This window comes from Cheilinus undulatus, linkage group 13, assembly GCF_018320785.1.
Source record: "Cheilinus undulatus linkage group 13, ASM1832078v1, whole genome shotgun sequence".
In the NCBI taxonomy this organism is placed as follows: domain Eukaryota; kingdom Metazoa; phylum Chordata; class Actinopteri; order Labriformes; family Labridae; genus Cheilinus; species Cheilinus undulatus.
This window is the reverse complement of record NC_054877.1, coordinates 50,187,554-50,206,355: the sequence shown is the minus strand read 5'-3', so window position 1 is coordinate 50,206,355 and position 18,802 is coordinate 50,187,554. Positions and strand designations below refer to the sequence as shown.

At 46.7% G+C, this 18,802-nt stretch overlaps 1 protein-coding gene across 1 annotated transcript in view; it reads right to left on the bottom strand.

Annotated features, from left to right (window-relative positions):
* Positions 1 to 327: 327 nt before the first annotated feature.
* Positions 328 to 18,802, bottom strand: part of slc4a2a (solute carrier family 4 member 2a) — a 58,129-nt gene continuing 39,654 nt past the window's right edge. The window contains 11 exon segments of the mRNA XM_041803659.1: positions 328 to 565; positions 985 to 1,158; positions 10,918 to 11,087; positions 11,167 to 11,420; positions 11,505 to 11,671; positions 13,517 to 13,588; positions 14,871 to 14,969; positions 15,198 to 15,392; positions 16,402 to 16,550; positions 16,926 to 17,129; positions 17,412 to 17,484. Of these exon segments, the coding sequence (XP_041659593.1) occupies positions 485 to 565; positions 985 to 1,158; positions 10,918 to 11,087; positions 11,167 to 11,420; positions 11,505 to 11,671; positions 13,517 to 13,588; positions 14,871 to 14,969; positions 15,198 to 15,392; positions 16,402 to 16,550; positions 16,926 to 17,129; positions 17,412 to 17,484 (1,638 nt within the window). The 3' untranslated portion in view covers positions 328 to 484.

The following is an 18,802-nucleotide window of genomic DNA, read 5'->3' as shown; positions in this document are numbered from 1 at the left end:
GAGGGAGCAGCACAGAGTGTCCAGGCTAGAACAGTTGAATGTGGCAGCATGAGTGTGATTGGCCCATAGATTAGAGAGAATCAGCTGATGACACTTACATGGCAACACTTGACCCTGTGGCCTGACTGAACTTACACTGAGTATTTCATTGATATTGTAGTCTACCCTCAGTTTAACCACACTGAGAACTGGACTCACCATTCTAACCCAGTAAACACAGGAGAGCCAACATCTCAAAGATAATCTTTATTGATAGAAATGTTCAGAGAGGATCAGCAGCAGGACGATATTCTCAGTTAGATTTTTAAACCTATTAGAGACAAGCAGGAAAAATCAGAGTATAGACTTTAATCAGCAGCTTCATCAGGGTCAGAAATAAACATTCAGATTTATAAAAATATGATTTCAGAGGTCATGCTACAGGAAACACATCTGATATGCTAATGATGGAGCTGGATCAGCCAATTACAGGGATGGAGACAGGTCACACGGGCATCTGCAGCTGTGAGTACTCGTCCTGCCCCTCCTTCTCATCCAGGTGAGGCTCTGCATCGTCAGCATCTAGCTGTGGGGTCAGAGGTCAGAGGTCAGCCCTCAGCTCCATGTCATAACAACACATTCCTACTCAACGATGAGCTTCCTGTCAACCACGGTCCCTGCAGACACTGACAGCCATTTTATTTATGAAAACAGTCTCAGACCGGTCTAGAGCCGGTCTGGGATCTTCATCTGGACTGGCCTGGTTGTGCAGTTACATGTCAAGACCTGACAAGACCTGATAGTGAACTAAATCATCATTATCATCTTTAAAGGATGACAGTCCCCTCTGATAGTCTCTCCTGTTTTCTCTACCAGCGTTTGAACATCCCTGTCTGCTTCACGTGTCTGTCTTGAAGGAAACGTCACAGAGCAATCACAAAGAGCGTCTAAAGGAATCTTCTTGATTCTGATTGGTCAGTGGGGTTAAAGTGGGTCTGGACTCACACTCTGCATCTCTCTCCAGCTGAATATCCGGGGCAGAACCAGCATCCTCACAGGGATGGTCAGCAGCAGCATGAAGGGGAACGCCAGCGCCGCTGCTGTCGCCATGACAACCCAGAGGAGGGACAGACAGACCAGCTGGACGACAGTGAACAGGTGCATCCTCAGCGTCCTCACCTGGAACAGAGCAGGTAGAGGCTGTTAGGGTGATGATGATGCTGAGAGTAACAGAAATAAACACTAAACAACCTCAGCTCATTTAGAACCTGACGGCAGCAACACTCTTCAAAAGCACAGGGCAGGTCAACCAGGCTGGAAAAGTAAGAGACACTAAGGAACCACAGCTGGAGGAACATTTTACTAATAATTACATTTGACTACGAAGAAATCATCCAGAAATCATCGTCTGTCAACACAGTTGGCCGTGCCATCGACCAATGACAGTTAAAGCTGGATCATGAGAGAAAAAGCCATATGTGAACAGGATCCAGAAACACCGTGGTGGTCTTCTCTGGACCAAAGTTCATTAAACTGTTCTGTGTTCAGAGGAAACATGGAAAACTGTTCTGTGGTCAGAGGAAACATGGAAAACTGTTCTGTGGTCAGAGGAAACATGGAAAACTGTTCTGTGGTCAGAGGAAACATGGAAAACTGTTCTGTGGTCAGAGGAAACATGGAAAACTGTTCTGTGGTCAGAGGAAACATGGAAAACTGTTCTGTGGTCAGAAGAACATGGAAAACTGTTCTGTGGTCAGAGGAGACATGGAAAACTGTTCTGCAATCAGAGGAAGGGAAAACTGTTCTGTGGCCAGAGGAGACATGGAAAACTGTTCTGTGGTCAGAAGAACATGGAAAACTGTTCTGTGGTCAGAGGAAACATGGAAAACTGTTCTGTGGTCAGAGGAGACATGGAAAACTGTTCTGTGGTCAGAGGAAACATGGAAAACTGTTCTGTGGTCAGAGGAGACATGCAAAACTGTTCTGTGGTCAGAGGAGACATGGAAAACTGTTCTGTGGTCAGAGGAGACATGGAAAACTGTTCTGTGGACAGAGGAAAGATGGAAAACTGTTCTGTGGTCAGAGGAGACAAGGAAAGCTGTTCTGTGGTCAGAGGAGACATGGAAAACTGTTCTGTGGTCAGAGGAGACATGGAAAACTGTTCTGTGGACAGAGGAAAGATGGAAAACTGTTCTGTGGTCAGAGGAGACATGGAAAACTGTTCTGTGGTCAGAGGAGACATGGAAAACTGTTCTGCAATCAGAGGAAGGGAAAACTGTTCTGTGGCCAGAGGAGACATGGAAAACTGTTCTGTGGTCAGAAGAACATGGAAAACTGTTCTGTGGTCAGAGGAGACATGGAAAACTGTTCTGTGGTCAGAAGAACATGGAAAACTGTTCTGTGGTCAGAGGAGACATGCAAAACTGTTCTGTGGTCAGAGGAGACATGGAAAACTGTTCTGTGGTCAGAGGAGACATGGAAAACTGTTCTGTGGACAGAGGAGACATGGAAAACTGTTCTGTGGTCAGAGGAGACAAGGAAAGCTGTTCTGTGGTCAGAGGAGACATGGAAAACTGTTCTGTGGTCAGAAGAACATGGAAAACTGTTCTGTGGTCAGAGGAGACATGGAAAACTGTTCTGCAATCAGAGGAAGGGAAAACTGTTCTGTGGCCAGAGGAGACATGGAAAACTGTTCTGTGGTCAGAGGAGACATGGAAAACTGTTCTGTGGTCAGAAGAACATGGAAAACTGTTCTGTGGTCAGAGGAGACATGCAAAACTGTTCTGTGGTCAGAGGAGACATGGAAAACTGTTCTGTGGTCAGAAGAACATGGAAAACTGTTCTGTGGTCAGAGGAGACATGGAAAACTGTTCTGTGGTCAGAAGAACATGGAAAACTGTTCTGTGGTCAGAGGAGACATGGAAGACTGTTCTGTGGTCAGAGGAGACATGGAAAACTGTTTTGTAGTCAGAGGAAACATGGAAAACTGTTCTGTGGTCAGAGGAGACATGGAAGACTGTTCTGTGGTCAGAGGAGACATGGAAAACTGTTTTGTAGTCAGAGGAAACATGGAAAACTGTTCTGTGGTCAGAGGAGACATGGAAGACTGTTCTGTGGTCAGAGGAGACATGGAAAACTGTTTTGTAGTCAGAGGAAACATGGAAAACTGTTCTGTGGACAGAGGAAACATGGAAAACTGTTCTGTGGTCAGAGGAGACATGGAAAACTGTTCTGCAATCAGAGGAAGGGAAAACTGTTCTGTGGTCAGAGGAGACATGGAAGACTGTTCTGTGGTCAGAGGAAACATGGAAAACTGTTCTGTGGTCAGAGGAGACATGGAAAACTGTTCTGCAATCAGAGGAAGGGAAAACTGTTCTGTGGTCAGAGGAGACATGGAAAACTGTTCTGTGGTCAGAGGAGACATGGAAAACTGTTCTGTAGTCAGAGGAAAGATGGAAAACTGTTCTGTGGACAGAGGAAAGATGGAAAACTGTTCTGTGGTCAGAGGAAACATGGAAAACTGTTCTGTGGTTAGAGGAGACATGGCAAACTGTTCTGCGGCCAGAGGAAACATGGAAAACTGTTCTGTGGTCAGAGGAGACATGGAAAACTGTTCTGTGGTCAGAGGAAGGGAAAACTGTTCTGTGGCCAGAGGAGACATGGAAAACTGTTCTGTGGTCAGAGGAAGGGAAAACTGTTCTGTGGTCAGAGGAGACATGGAAAACTGTTCTGTGGTCAGAGGAGACATGGAAAAGTGTTTTGTATTCAGAGGAAACATGGAAAACTGTTCTGTGGACAGAGGAAAGATGGAAAACTGTTCTGTGGTCAGAGGAAACATGGAAAACTGTTCTGTGGACAGAGGAAAGATGGAAAACTGTTCTGTGGTCAGAGGAGACATGGAAAACTGATCTGTGGTCAGAGGAAGGGAAAACTGTTCTGTGGTCAGAGGAGACATGGCAAACTGATCTGTGGTCAGAGGAAGGGAAAACTGTTCTGTGGCCAGAGGAGACATGGAAAACTGTTCTGTGGTCAGAGGAGACATGGAAAACTGTTCTGTGAACAGAGGAAAGATGGAAAACTGTTCTGTGGTCAGAGGAGACATGGCAAACTGTTCTGTGGTCAGAGGAAGGGAAAACTGTTCTGTGGTCAGAGGAGACATGGCAAACTGTTCTGTGGTCAGAGGAAGGGAAAACTGTTCTGTGGTCAGAGGAGACATGGAAAACTGATCTGCAATCAGAGGAAGGGAAAACTGTTCTGTGGTCAGAGGAGACATGGAAAACTGTTCTGTGGTCAGAGGAGACATGGAAAACTGTTCTGTGGTCAGAGGAGACATGGAAAACTGTTCTGCGGTCAGAGGAAGGGAAAACTGTTCTGTGGTCAGAGGAGACATGGAAAACTGTTCTGCGGTCAGAGAAAGGGAAAACTGTTCTGTGGTCAGAGGAGACATGGAAAACTGTTCTAAGGTCAGAGAAAGGGAAAACTGTTCTGTGGTCAGAGGAGACATGGAAAACTGTTCTGCGGTCAGAGGAAGGGAAAACTGTTCTGTTGTCAGAGGAAGGGAAAACTGTTCTGTGGTCAGAGGAAGGAAAAACTGTTCTGTGGTCAGAGGAAGGGAAAACTGTTCTGTGGTCAGAGGAGACATGGATAACTGTTCTGCCGTCAGAGGAGACATGGAAAACTGTTCTGCGGTCAGAGGAAGGGAAAACTGTTCTGTTGTCAGAGGAAGGAAAAACTGTTCTGTGGTCAGAGGAGACATGGATAACTGTTCTGCCGTCAGAGGAGACATGGAAAACTGTTCTGTTGTCAGAGGAAGGGAAAACTGTTCTGTTGTCAGAGGAAGGAAAAACTGTTCTGTGGTCAGAGGAAGGGAAAACTGTTCTGTTGTCAGAGGAAGGGAAAACTGTTCTGTTGTCAGAGGAAGGAAAAACTGTTCTGTGGTCAGAGGAAACATGGAAAACTGTTCTCTGGTCAGAGGAGACATGGATAACTGTTCTGCCGTCAGAGGAGACATGGAAAACTGTTCTGCGGTCAGAGGAAGGGAAAACTGTTCTGTTGTCAGAGGAAGGGAAAACTGTTCTGTTGTCAGAGGAAGGGAAAACTGTTCTGTTGTCAGAGGAAGGGAAAACTGTTCTGTGGTCAGAGGAAGGAAAAACTGTTCTGTGGTCAGAGGAAGGGAAAACTGTTCTGTTGTCAGAGGAAGGGAAAACTGTTCTGTGGTCAGAGGAAGGAAAAACTGTTCTGTGGTCAGAGGAAGGGAAAACTGTTCTGTGGTCAGGGGAAACATGGAAAACTGTTCTCTGGTCAGAGGAGACATGGATAACTGTTCTGCCGTCAGAGGAGACATGGAAAACTGTTCTGCGGTCAGAGGAAGGGAAAACTGTTCTGTTGTCAGAGGAAGGGAAAACTGTTCTGTGGTCAGAAGAAGGAAAAACTGTTCTGTGGTCAGAGGAAGGGAAAACTGTTCTGTGGTCAGAGGAAACATGGAAAACTGTTCTCTGGTCAGAGGAGACATGGATAACTGTTCTGCCGTCAGAGGAGACATGGAAAACTGTTCTGCGGTCAGAGGAAGGGAAAACTGTTCTGTTGTCAGAGGAAGGGAAAACTGTTCTGTTGTCAGAGGAAGGGAAAACTGTTCTGTGGTCAGAGGAAGGAAAAACTGTTCTGTGGTCAGAGGAAGGGAAAACTGTTCTGTGGTCAGAGGAAACATTGAAAACTGTTCTCTGGTCAGAGGAGACATGGAAAACTGTTCTGTGGTCAGAGGAGACATGGATAACTGTTCTGCCGTCAGAGGAGACATGGAAAACTGTTCTGTTGTCAGAGGAAGGGAAAACTGTTCTGTTGTCAGAGGAAGGAAAAACTGTTCTGTGGTCAGAGGAAGGGAAAACTGTTCTGTTGTCAGAGGAAGGGAAAACTGTTCTGTTGTCAGAGGAAGGAAAAACTGTTCTGTGGTCAGAGGAAACATGGAAAACTGTTCTCTGGTCAGAGGAGACATGGATAACTGTTCTGCCGTCAGAGGAGACATGGAAAACTGTTCTGTTGTCAGAGGAAGGGAAAACTGTTCTGTTGTCAGAGGAAGGGAAAACTGTTCTGTTGTCAGAGGAAGGGAAAACTGTTCTGTTGTCAGAGGAAGGGAAAACTGTTCTGTGGTCAGAGGAAGGAAAAACTGTTCTGTGGTCAGAGGAAGGGAAAACTGTTCTGTTGTCAGAGGAAGGGAAAACTGTTCTGTGGTCAGAGGAAGGAAAAACTGTTCTGTGGTCAGAGGAAGGGAAAACTGTTCTGTGGTCAGGGGAAACATGGAAAACTGTTCTCTGGTCAGAGGAGACATGGATAACTGTTCTGCCGTCAGAGGAGACATGGAAAACTGTTCTGCGGTCAGAGGAAGGGAAAACTGTTCTGTTGTCAGAGGAAGGGAAAACTGTTCTGTGGTCAGAAGAAGGAAAAACTGTTCTGTGGTCAGAGGAAGGGAAAACTGTTCTGTGGTCAGAGGAAACATTGAAAACTGTTCTCTGGTCAGAGGAGACATGGATAACTGTTCTGCCGTCAGAGGAGACATGGAAAACTGTTCTGCGGTCAGAGGAAGGGAAAACTGTTCTGTTGTCAGAGGAAGGGAAAACTGTTCTGTTGTCAGAGGAAGGGAAAACTGTTCTGTGGTCAGAGGAAGGGAAAACTGTTCTGTGGTCAGAGGAGACATGGAAAACTGTTGTGTGGTCAGAGGAGACATGGAAACTGTTCTGTGGTCAGAGGAAACATGGAAAACTGTTCTGTGGTCAGAGGAGACATGGAAAACTGTTCTGTGGTCAGAGGAGACATGGAAAACTGTTCTGTGGTCAGAGGAGACATGGAAAACTGTTCTGTGGTCAGAGGAGACATGGAAAACTGTTGTGTGGTCAGAGGAGACATGGAAACTGTTCTGTGGTCAGAGGAAACATGGAAAACTGTTCTGTGGTCAGAGGAGACATGGAAAACTGTTCTGTGGTCAGAGGAGACATGGAAAACTGTTCTGTGGTCAGAGGAGACATGGAAAACTGTTGTGTGGTCAGAGGAGACATGGAAAACTGTTGTGTGGTCAGAGGAGACATGGAAACTGTTCTGTGGTCAGAGGAAACCACAGACGCAGTGTCCTGTGGACTAAAGAGGATCTGGAGCATCCAGCTTGTTCTCCTGGCTCAGGTCTAAAACCTGTATCTCTGATGGTATGGGGTTGCATTAGTTCCTATGGCGTGGGCAGCTCTAACATCTGGAAAGGAACTATCAATGCTGAAAAGTAGAGAGAGCTTTTAGAGACACATGTGCTCCCATCCAGACAACGTCTCTGTCAGGGAAGGTCTTCAAAGGCTTACAAAGAAGACCCAGGACTGATGAGCAGCTAGAATCCTACATCAGACAAGAATGGGACATCTCCTCACCTCCCAGATATTTACAGACTGTTGTTAAAGAAGAGGAGATGCTACACAAACATGGTCCTGTCCCTACGTTTCTGAGATGTGTTTCTGCCATCAAAATCAATGTGAGCTCATATTTTCATGGAATGTTAAAATGTCTCAGTTTAAAGTCTGAATGTTGTTCCTGTTCTGTTGGTAATAAAATACAGCTGGATGGGGAATGACAGTCACTGACAGCTGTTTATATTTACAATTAAAACAGCGACCCAAGGTCTATGGAATTATGAGAAAATCCATTTAACTCTAGTCTGACCCTAGTCTGACCCTAATCTGACCCTAGTCTGACCCTAGTCTGACCCTAGTCTGACTCTAGTCTGACCCTGGTCTGACTCTTGACTGACCATAGTCTGACTCTAACCTGACTCTAGCCTGATTCTAGTCTGACTCTAGTCTGACTCTAGTCGGACTCTAGTCTGACCCCAGTCTGACTCTAATCTGACCATAGTATGACTCTAGTCTGACTCTTGTCTGACCCAAGTCTGACTCTAGTCTGACTCTAGTCTGACCCTAGTCTGACTCTAGTCTGACCCTAGCCTGACTATAGTCTGACCCTAGTCTGACCCTAGTCGGACAACAGTCTGACCCTAGTCTGAATCTAGTCTGACCCTAGTCTGAGTCTAGTCTGACTCTAATCTGACCATGGTCTGACTCTTGTCTGACCCTAATCTGACCCTAGTCTGACTCTTGTCTGACCCTAGTCTGACCCTATTCTGACTCTAGTCGTACTCTAATCTGACTCTAGTCTGACCCTAGCCTGACTATAGTCTGACCCTAGTCTGACCCTAGTCGGACAACAGTCTGACCCTAGTCTGAATCTAGTCTGACCCTAGTCTGAGTCTAGTCTGACTCTACTCTGACCCTAGTCTGACCCTAGCCTGGCTCTAGTCTGACTCTAGTCCGAACCTAGTCTGACCCTTCTTGACCCTAGTCTGACTCTAGTCTGACCCTAGTCTGGCTCTTGTCTGACCCTAGTCTGACCATAGTTTGACTCTAGTCTGATCCCAGTCAGACCCTAGTCTGACTCTAGTCTTACTGTAGCCTGACTCAAGTCAGACCCTAGCTTGACCCTAGTCTGACTTTAGTCTGACCCTAGTCTGACTCTACTCTGACTCTAGTCTGACCCTAGTCTGGCTCTAGTCTGACTCTAGTCTGAGCCTAGTCTGACTCTTGTCTGACCCTAGTCTGACCCTTGTCTGACTTTAATCTGACCCCAGTCTGACTCTAGTCTTACTTTACTCTGACTCTAGTCTGACCCTAGTCTGGCTCTAGTCTGACCCTAGCCTGACTCTAGTCTGACCCTAGCCTGACACTAGTCTGACCCTAGTCTGACTCTAGTCTGACCCTAGTCTTACTGTAGTCTGACTCAAGTCAGACCCTAGCTTGACTCTAGTCTGACCCTAGTCTGGCTCTAGTCTGACCCTAGTCTGACTCTACTCTGACTCTAGTCTGACCCTAGTCTGACCCCAGTCTGTCCCTAATCTGACCCTAGTCTGACTCTAGTCTGACCCTAGTCTGACTCTTGTCTGACCCTAGTCTGACCCTTGTCTGACTTTAATCTGACCCCAGTCTGACTCTAGTCTTACTCTAGTCTGACCATAGTCTGACTCTTGTCTGACGCTAGCCTGTCCCTAATATGACCCTAGTCTGACCCCAGTCTGTCCCTAATCTGACCCTAGTCTGACTCTAGTCTGACCCTAGTCTGACTCTTGTCTGACCCTAGTCTGACCCTTGTCTGACTTTAATCTGACCCCAGTCTGACTCTAGTCTTACTCTAGTCTGACCCTAGTCTGACCCTAGTCTGACCCTTGTCTGACTTTAGTCTGACCCTAATCTGACTCTAGTCTGACTCTAGTCTGACTTTAGTCTGACCCTAGTCGGACTCTAGTCTGAGTCTAGTCTTACTCTAGTCTTACTTTACTCTGACTCTAGTCTGACCCTAGTCTGGCTCTAGTCTGACCCTAGCCTGACTCTAGTCTGACCCTAGCCTGACACTAGTCTGACCCTAGTCTGACTCTAGTCTGACCCTAGTCTTACTGTAGTCTGACTCAAGTCAGACCCTAGCTTGACTCTAGTCTGACTCTACTCTGACTCTAGTCTGACCCTAGTCTGGCTCTAGTCTGACCCTAGCCTGACTCTAGTCTGACCCTAGCCTGACTCTAGTCTGACCCTAGTCTTACTGTAGTCTGACTCAAGTCAGACCCTAGCTTGACTCTAGTCTGACTCTACTCTGACTCTAGTCTGACTCTGGTCTGACCCTAGTCTGACTCTTGTCTGACCCTAGTCTGACCCTTATCTGACTTTAATCTGACCCCAGTCTGACTCTAGTCTTACTCTAGTCTGACCCTAGTCTGACCCTTGTCTGACTTTAGTCTGACCCTAATCTGACTCTAGTCTGACTCTAGTCTGACTTTAGTCTGACCCTAGTCGGACTCTAGTCTGAGTCTAGTCTTACTCTAGTCTTACTTTACTCTGACTCTAGTCTGACCCTAGTCTGGCTCTAGTCTGACCCTAGCCTGACTCTAGTCTGACCCTAGTCTGACCCCAGTCTGTCCCTAATCTGACCCTAGCCTGACTCTAATCTGACCCTAGTCTGACTCTAGTCTGACCCTAGTCTGACCCTTGTCTGACTTTAATCTGACCCCAGTCTGACTCTAGTCTTACTTTACTCTGACTCTAGTCTGACCCTAGCCTGACTCTAGTCTGACCCTAGCCTGACACTAGTCTGACCCTAGTCTGACTCTAGTCTGACCCTAGTCTTACTGTAGTCTGACTCAAGTCAGACCCTAGCTTGACTCTAGTCTGACCCTAGTCTGGCTCTAGTCTGACCCTAGTCTTACTCTACTCTGACTCTAGTCTGACTCAAGTCAGACCCTAGCTTGACTCTAGTCTGACCCTAGTCTGGCTCTAGTCTGACCCTAGTCTGACTCTACTCTGACTCTAGTCTGACCCTGGTCTGGCTCTAGTCTGACTCTAGTCTGAGCCTAGTCTGACTCTTGTCTGACCCTAGTCTGACCCTTGTCTGACTTTAATCTGACCCCAGTCTGACTCTAGTCTTACTCTAGTCTGACCCTAGTCTGACCCTTGTCTGACTTTAGTCTGACTTTAGTCTGACCCCAGTCGGACTCTAGTCTGAGTCTAGTCTGACTCTAGTCTTACTTTACTCTGGCTCTAGTCTGACCCTAGCCTGACTCTAGTCTGACTGTATTCTGACCCTAGCCTTACTCTAGTCTGACCCTAGCCTGACTCTAGTCTGACCCTTGTCTGACTTTAGTCTGACTTTAGTCTGACCCCAGTCTGACTCTAGTCTTACTTTACTCTGACTCTAGTCTGACCCCAGTCTGACTCTAGTCTTACTTTACTCTGACTCTAGTCTGACCCTAGTCTGACTCTAGTCTGACTCTTGTCTTACTCCAGTCTGACCCCAGTCGGACTCTAGTCTGACTCTAGTCTGACTCCAGCTAGCACCCCCTGAGGTCAGAGGTGTTCGTGGGCTGACCTTGCGGACGTAGTCCTGGTCTGGATGGTACTTCGGGGGCATCAGCAGCAGGATCAGTCTGTCAGTGAGCTGGATCCCATTCAGAGACATCACACCCATGTAGAGGAAGATCCCGAACAGAACCGCCAGTGGGATCTGGCGGAGCACGTCCCCAATGACGATGGACAGACCTGAAAGGACACAGAGCGATGAGACGGAGCGCTGACATCCAGAGGAGGGGCTTAAAGAGGTCTACGGCGACATTCATACCCACTAAAACCGCCACCACGAAGCCCGTCACCCTCTGCTCCTTCACCTCCTCAATGCGGGGCTTGTCTCCAGGGGCGACGGCTTTACTCATGACAGTGAGGGCATTGGTGTGGGTGACGGAGCGAACCGTGGCGGCCGATAACCACGGTAACCCGAACAGGGCCGAGAGTCCACCCACCACCACGATGATGAGTAGGTCCACGTGGAAACCGGTCCCTTTCACCAGCATCCTCTCCTTCTTACTGACGATCAGCCTGGCAGGGGGCAGGAAATGATGCTGAGGTTATCCCGCCAAAATAAAAGAATGAAACCACTGCTGAAAGAGACCAGAACAGTACGCTGTGATCTGAGACTCCATAAAGATCAGGATGAAGACCAGGATGGCAGGAAGGATGCTGGCACCCATCATCCAGACAGGGAACTGTCCGTCTGAGCCCAGAGGAGAGATCAGCCAGCCACGCTTCTCTGGGCTGGACACTGAGAATCCACTGGGCACGCTCAGTTTCTGAACACCAATAAAGAGAGGGTGGAGTCAGAGATGTGGTTAAATGATCCTAGTACAGCCTGAAAACAGGGACAAACCTGACCTGGGTGTAGGTGTGGTTAAACCTGACCTGGGTGTAGGTGTAGTTAAACCTGACCTGGGTGTAGGTGTAGTTAAACCTGACCTGGGTGTAGGTGTAGTTAAACCTGACCTGGGAGTAGGTGTAGTTAAACCTGACCTGGGTGTAGGTGTGGTTAAACCTGACCTGGGTGTAGGTGTAGTTAAACCTGACCTGGGTGTAGGTGTGGTTAAACCTGACCTGGGTGTAGGTGTAGTTAAACCTGACCTGGGTGTAGATGTGGTTAAACCTGACCTGGGTGTAGGTGTAGTTAAACCTGACCTGGGAGTAGGTGTAGTTAAACCTGACCTGGGAGTAGGTGTGGTTAAACCTGACCTGGGAGTAGGTGTGGTTAAACCTGACCTGGGTGTAGGTGTAGTTAAATCTGACCTGGGAGTAGGTGTGGTTAAACCTGACCTGGGTGTAGGTGTAGTTAAACCTGGGTATAGGTGTGGTTAACCCTGGGTGTAGGTGTGGTTAAACCTCGATGTAGATGTGGTTAAAGGTGACCTGGGAGTACGTGTGGTTAAACCTGACCTGGGTGTAGGTGTGGTTGAACCTGGGTGTAGGCGTGGTCAAAGCTGACCTGGGTGTAGGTGTGGTTAAACCTGACCTTTGTGTGGGCGTGGTTAAACCTGGGTATAGGTGTGGTTAACCCTGGTTGTAGGTGTGGTTAAACCTGGGTGTACATATGGTTAATCCTGACCTGGGTGTAGGTGTGGTTAAACCTGACCTGGGTGTAGGTGTGGTTAAACCTGACCTGGGTGTAGGTGTGGTTAAACCTGACCTGGGAGTAGGTGTGGTTAAACCTGACCTGGGAGTAGGTGTGGTTAAACCTGACCTGGGTGTAGGTGTAGTTAAACCTGACCTGGGTGTAGGTGTGGTTAAACCTGACCTGGGTGTAGATGTGGTTAAACCTGACCTGGGTGTAGGTGTAGTTAAACCTGACCTGGGTGTACGTGTGGTTAAACCTGACCTGGGTGTAGGTGTAGTTAAACCTGACCTGGGTGTAGGTGTGGTTAAACCTGACCTGGGAGTAGGTGTGGTTAAACCTGACCTGGGAGTAGGTGTGGTTAAACCTGACCTGGGTGTAGGTGTAGTTAAACCTGGGTATAGGTGTGGTTAACCCTGGGTGTAGGTGTGGTTAAACCTCGATGTAGGTGTGGTTAAACCTGACCTGGGTGTAGGTGTAGTTAAACCTGACCTGGGTGTAGGTGTGGTTGAACCTGGGTGTAGGCGTGGTCAAAGCTGACCTGGGTGTAGGTGTGGTTAAACCTGACCTTTGTGTGGGCGTGGTTAAACCTGGGTATAGGTGTGGTTAACCCTGGGTGTAGGTGTGGTTAAACCTCGATTTAGATGTGGTTAAAGGTGACCTGGGTGTAGGTGTGGTTAAACCTCGATGTAGATGTGGTTAAAGGTGACCTGGGTGTAGGTGTGGTTAACCCTGGGTGTAGGTGTGGTTAAACCTCGATGTAGATGTGGTTAAAGGTGACCTGGGTTTAGGTGTGGTTAAAGCTGACCTGGGAGTAGGTGTGGTTAAACCTGACCTGGGCGTAGGTGTGGTTAAACCTCGGTGTAGATGTGGTTAAAGCTGACCTGGGAGTAGGTGTGGTTAATCCTGACCTGGGTGTAGGTGTGGTTGAACCTGGGTGTAGGCGTGGTCAAAGCTGACCTGGTTGTAGGTGTGGTTAAACCTCGATGTAGGTGTGGTTAAACCTGACCTGGGTGTAGGTGTAGTTAAACCTGACCTGGGTGTAGGTGTCCTCTACACTATAGTCCACCAGAACCATGATCAAGATCGTGTATGGAACCCCAAAGTGTGGTTAAACCTGACCTGGGTGGTTAAACCTGACCTGCAGATCACTAATAGGTCAGTTATCAACACATGGATGGATGGATGGATGGATGGATGGATGTTTGACATTTGCTGGATGGATGGATGGATGGATGGATGCTGGATGGATGGATGTTGGATGTTGAATGGATGTTGGATGTATGCTGGATGGATGGATGTTGGATGAATGAATATATAGATGGATGGTTGGATGGATGGATGCTGAATAGATGCTAGATGGATGGATGGATGGATGGATGGATGGATGGATGTTTGACATTTGCTGGATGGATGGATGGATGGATGGATGCTGGATGGATGGATGTTGGATGTTGAATGGATGTTGGATGTATGCTGGATGGATGGATGTTGGATGAATGAATATATAGATGGATGGTTGGATGGATGGATGCTGAATAGATGCTAGATGGATGGATGTAGGATGAATGCTGGATAGATGGAAGATGGATGTTTGCTGGATGGATGAATGCATGGATGGATGTTGGATAGATGAATACATGAATGGATGGATGGACGGATGGTTGTATGGATGCTGAATGGATGCTGGACAGATGGATGGATGATGGATGTTGGATGGATATATGAATGCATGGATGGATGGATGGATGGACGGATGTTGGATAGATGCTGAATGGATGGATGTTGGTTGGATGGATGGATGGATGGATGGATGGATGGATGGATGTTGGATGGTTGTTTGATTTTTGCTGGATGGATGGATGTTGGATGGTTGTTTGATGTTTGCTGGATGGATGGATGTTGGATGGTTGCTGGATGGATGGATGGATGCATGGATGGACAGATGGATGTTTGATGGATGCTGGATGGATGGATGTTGGATGGTTGTTTGATGTTTGCTGGATGAATGGATGTTGGATGGATGTTGGATGGTTGTTTGATGTTTGCTGGATGGATGGATGTTGGATGGATGTTGGATGGTTGTTTGATGTTTGCTGGATGGATGGATGTTGGATGGTTGTTTGATGTTTGCTGGATGGATGGATGTTGGATGGTTGCTGGATGGATGGATGGATGCATGGATGGACAGATGGATGTTAGATGGATGTTTGATGGATGCTGGATGGTTGTTTGATGTTTGCTGGATGGATGGATGTTAGATGGATGTTTGATGGATGGATGTGTTGATGGATGCTGGATGAAAGAACTGTTCTTAGAACTTCAGGTAGAAACTGTTCTTGAAAAGAACTGATGAAGTACCAGCCATGAGAACTCCAGCAGAGCGATACCTTCCCAGAATTCCTTGCTTCTGTTGTGAAGTTGCATTTAGATGAATATATGGTGTTGTTTCCATGGAAACAATTTTTAAGGGGATGCTCCTGAAAGATCTGGGAAAAAAAAAATCAAATTTTAGGTTCTTGCTGAGTTAGAACCAGAGAAACAGAAACAGAACCAGAACCAGCCTTAGAACCAGATCCCTCCATCCTGTACTATGGCACTGAGACAGGGGAACCGGTCTGGTAGACAGGAGACGGGGGAACACAGAACACTGAGGTACTTTGTTTCTAACACTGTTCCAGACATGCACGTCACTGACCTTTGACCTCTGACCTCACCTTGACTAGTTTGGCGAAGGTCTCGTAGATGAAGATGAGTGAGATGAGGAAGGAGAAGATCTCCTGAGTGAAGCGGGAAACAAAGCGAACCAAGATGCTCCCCTCCAGGGCCACAGTCAGGACCACGATGAGGACCAGCCAGAGACCGATCCAGAGCCGACCAGTCAGGTAGTCGATCTCGCTGGCTTTACAGAACTACACACAACACGGAACACAAGTCATGTGATCTGGTCATGTGATCTGGTCATGTGATCTGGTCATGTGATCTGTCATGTTTAAAGGAGAGCAGCTTTAAAGAGGAGAACCATGGATGTCTCACAGCTTTAAAAAGGAGAACCATGGATGTCTCACAGCTTTAAAGAGGAGAACCATGGATGTCTCACAGCTTTAAAAAGGAGAACCATGGATGTCTCACAGCTTTAAAAAGGAGAACCATGGATGTCTCACAGCTTTAAAAAGGAGAACCATGGATGTCTCACAGCTTTAAAGAAGAGGAGAACCATGGATGTCTCACAGCTTTAAAAAGGAGAACCATGGATGTCTCACAGCTTTAAAAAGGAGAACCATGGATGTCTCACAGCTTTAAAAAGGAGAACCATGGATGTCTCACAGCTTTAAAAAGGAGAACCATGGATGTCTCACAGCTTTAAAAAGGAGAACCATGGATGTCTCACAGCTTTAAAAAGGAGAACCATGGATGTCTCACAGCTTTAAAGAGGAGAACCATGGATGTCTCACAGCTTTAAAGAAGAGGAGAACCATGGATGTCTCACAGCTTTAAAGAAGAGGAGAACCATGGATGTCTCACAGCTTTAAAAAGGAGAACCATGGATGTCTCACAGCTTTAAAGAGGAGAACCATGGATGTCTCACAGCTTTAAAAAGGAGAACCATGGATGTCTCACAGCTTTAAAAAGGAGAACCATGGATGTCTCACAGCTTTAAAAAGGAGAACCATGGATGTCTCACAGCTTTAAAGAGGAGAACCATGGATGTCTCACAGCTTTAAAGAAGAGGAGAACCATGGATGTCTCACAGCTTTAAAGAAGAGGAGAACCATGGATGTCTCACAGCTTTAAAGAAGAGGAGAACCATGGATGTCTCACAGCTTTAAAGAAGAGGAGAACCATGGATGTCTCACAGCTTTAAAAAGGAGAACCATGGATGTCTCACAGCTTTAAAAAGGAGAACCATGGATGTCTCACCGTGTAGAAGGCCTCCTCAAAGACCAGCAGCGGTCCGGAGAACCCGATGATCAGCAGAGGCTGAGCGCTCAGGACACTGAAGACGATTCCCTGCAGAGACGTGGCAACGATCAGCTCCGACACGCCGATCAGCCCGTCTGTTTTCTCACCTGTGTGAAAGGAAGTGGACCACAACTATAAACCTCTAAGGACAGAGATCCTGGTAGCCCTGGTCTGGGTCTCTCTGAGGGGGCTCACATGGACCTGAAGGGCCTTCTATCGTGTAAAGTTTCAGTAAAAATATCCTCAGGGATTATCAGGACAACCACAGTCTTCCTACCTGGAGAAGAGAGACCGGATTCTGTGTCAGGTGTAAACCTCATCCTGGTCTCTGACAACAGCAGACGACCTGGCGGTCCCTGATTCTACAGTCTGCTGCACCATGACGGAGCCTGATCTAAATAATCTCAGGGAGCCACAGCCTTAGGGTGACCCAGACTAGGACTAGGATCAGAACCAGGACTCTCAGGTCCACAGAGACCCACCCAGCAGTCCCCCAAAGGTGATGGCGGGAGACAGAGCGGCGAAGTAGATGAAGATGATGGCGGCCATGCACTGAGGGTTCAGAGCGTCCTTCAGGTCGCTGAGGTACTGAGGGTAGCGGCGAGTCACGTCTTTGATCAGACCGCCAAACAGACGACCAGACCGTTTCAGGGGCTCGTCGCCGTGTTTGGAGGGAACGAGGGAATCTGGAAAGTCAGAACGAGGCCGTGTTATTGATCGATTACTGGTTATTGATCTGACCAGATGATGTCATACATGTCCTCTAAACCAGTGGTTCTCAAACTTTTTTTGCCCAAGTCACACCAAAAAGCCAGCTGATGTCTCAAGGCACACCATATTCATGTCCTCGCAAAAACGTCTCTTTAGCATGTGTAGCAAGTAGCAACATGTCCCCGTCCTAACTGCATGCAATGTGAGCGAGTGCTACATCAGTTTGATTACAGAGTTTCTTTTTGTAGCATCCTGACACTCTGCTAGGGATGCACTGCAGCTCCCAGGTTTATCCCCAGTCACCCTGTTCCTGTTTTCTCTCTGTCGCTCCTACTAAGATGTAGTAACAAGGGAACAGGTTGCACAAAGGATGACAACACACCAGGAGTGTCCCACTAGAGGATATTATTAATTTTCTTCCACTTTTCTCACTCCTGAAACTTGTTAGCTTGATTTACAAAGAGAAGTGTGTTGCATGGATATTCTCCATACCCATTTATGAATGTTTATGGTCTGACTGGTGCAAACATGGAGACAAAACTATGTGGCTCACAGCTGTAAGAGGCACCATACCTCCGATTTTCACGAGATGTCGCATTTTTACATGTAAATTTACATTTGCATATTTAACAGATAGCAGATGGACAGAGAGCATGCAATGCTATATGACGCAATGAAACATGCAGTAAGGACATGGCTGACAGTCTCTTTAGTTGTTGCATAGTTGTAGTGCTCATGTAAAGTCAGACAAATTCTCAAGGCACACCTAGACTGTGTTCCAGCACAAAGACCAGGACTTAAGCCTCCAGATTAGAATCATGCTCATGGTTTATTATGTTTGTGGGATTATCAGGTTAATCCTCCAGATAAGAATCATGCTCATGGTTGATTATGTTTGTGGGATTATCAGGTTAATCCTCCAGATTAGTATCATGCTCATGGTTGATTATGTTTGTGGGATTATCAGGTTAATCCTCCAGATTAGTATCATGCTCATGGTTGATTATGTTTGTGGGATTATCAGGTTAATCCTCCAGATTAGTATCATGCTCATGGTTGATTATGTTTGTGGGATTATCAGGTTAATCCTCCAGATTAGTATCATGCTCATGGTTGATTATGTTTGTGGGATTATCAGGTTAATCCTCCAGATAAGAATCATGCTCATGGTTTATTATGTTTGTGGGATTATCAGGTTAATCCTCCAGATAAGAATCATGCTCATGGTTGATTATGTTTGTGGGATTATCAGGTTAATCCTCCAGATTAGTATCATGCTCATGGTTGATTATGTTTGTGGGATTATCAGGTTAATCCTCCAGATTAGTATCATGCTCATGGTTGATTATGTTTGTGGGATTATCAGGTTAATCCTCCAGATAAGAATCATGCTCATGGTTTATTATGTTTGTGGGATTATCAGGTTAATCCTCCAGATAAGAATCATGCTCATGGTTGATTATGTTTGTGGGATTATCAGGTTAATCCTCCAGATTAGTATCATGCTCATGGTTGATTATGTTTGTGGGATTATCAGGTTAATCCTCCAGATTAGTATCATGCTCATGGTTGATTATGTTTGTGGGATTATCAGGTTAATCCTCCAGATTAGTATCATGCTCATGGTTTATTATGTTTGTGGGATTAT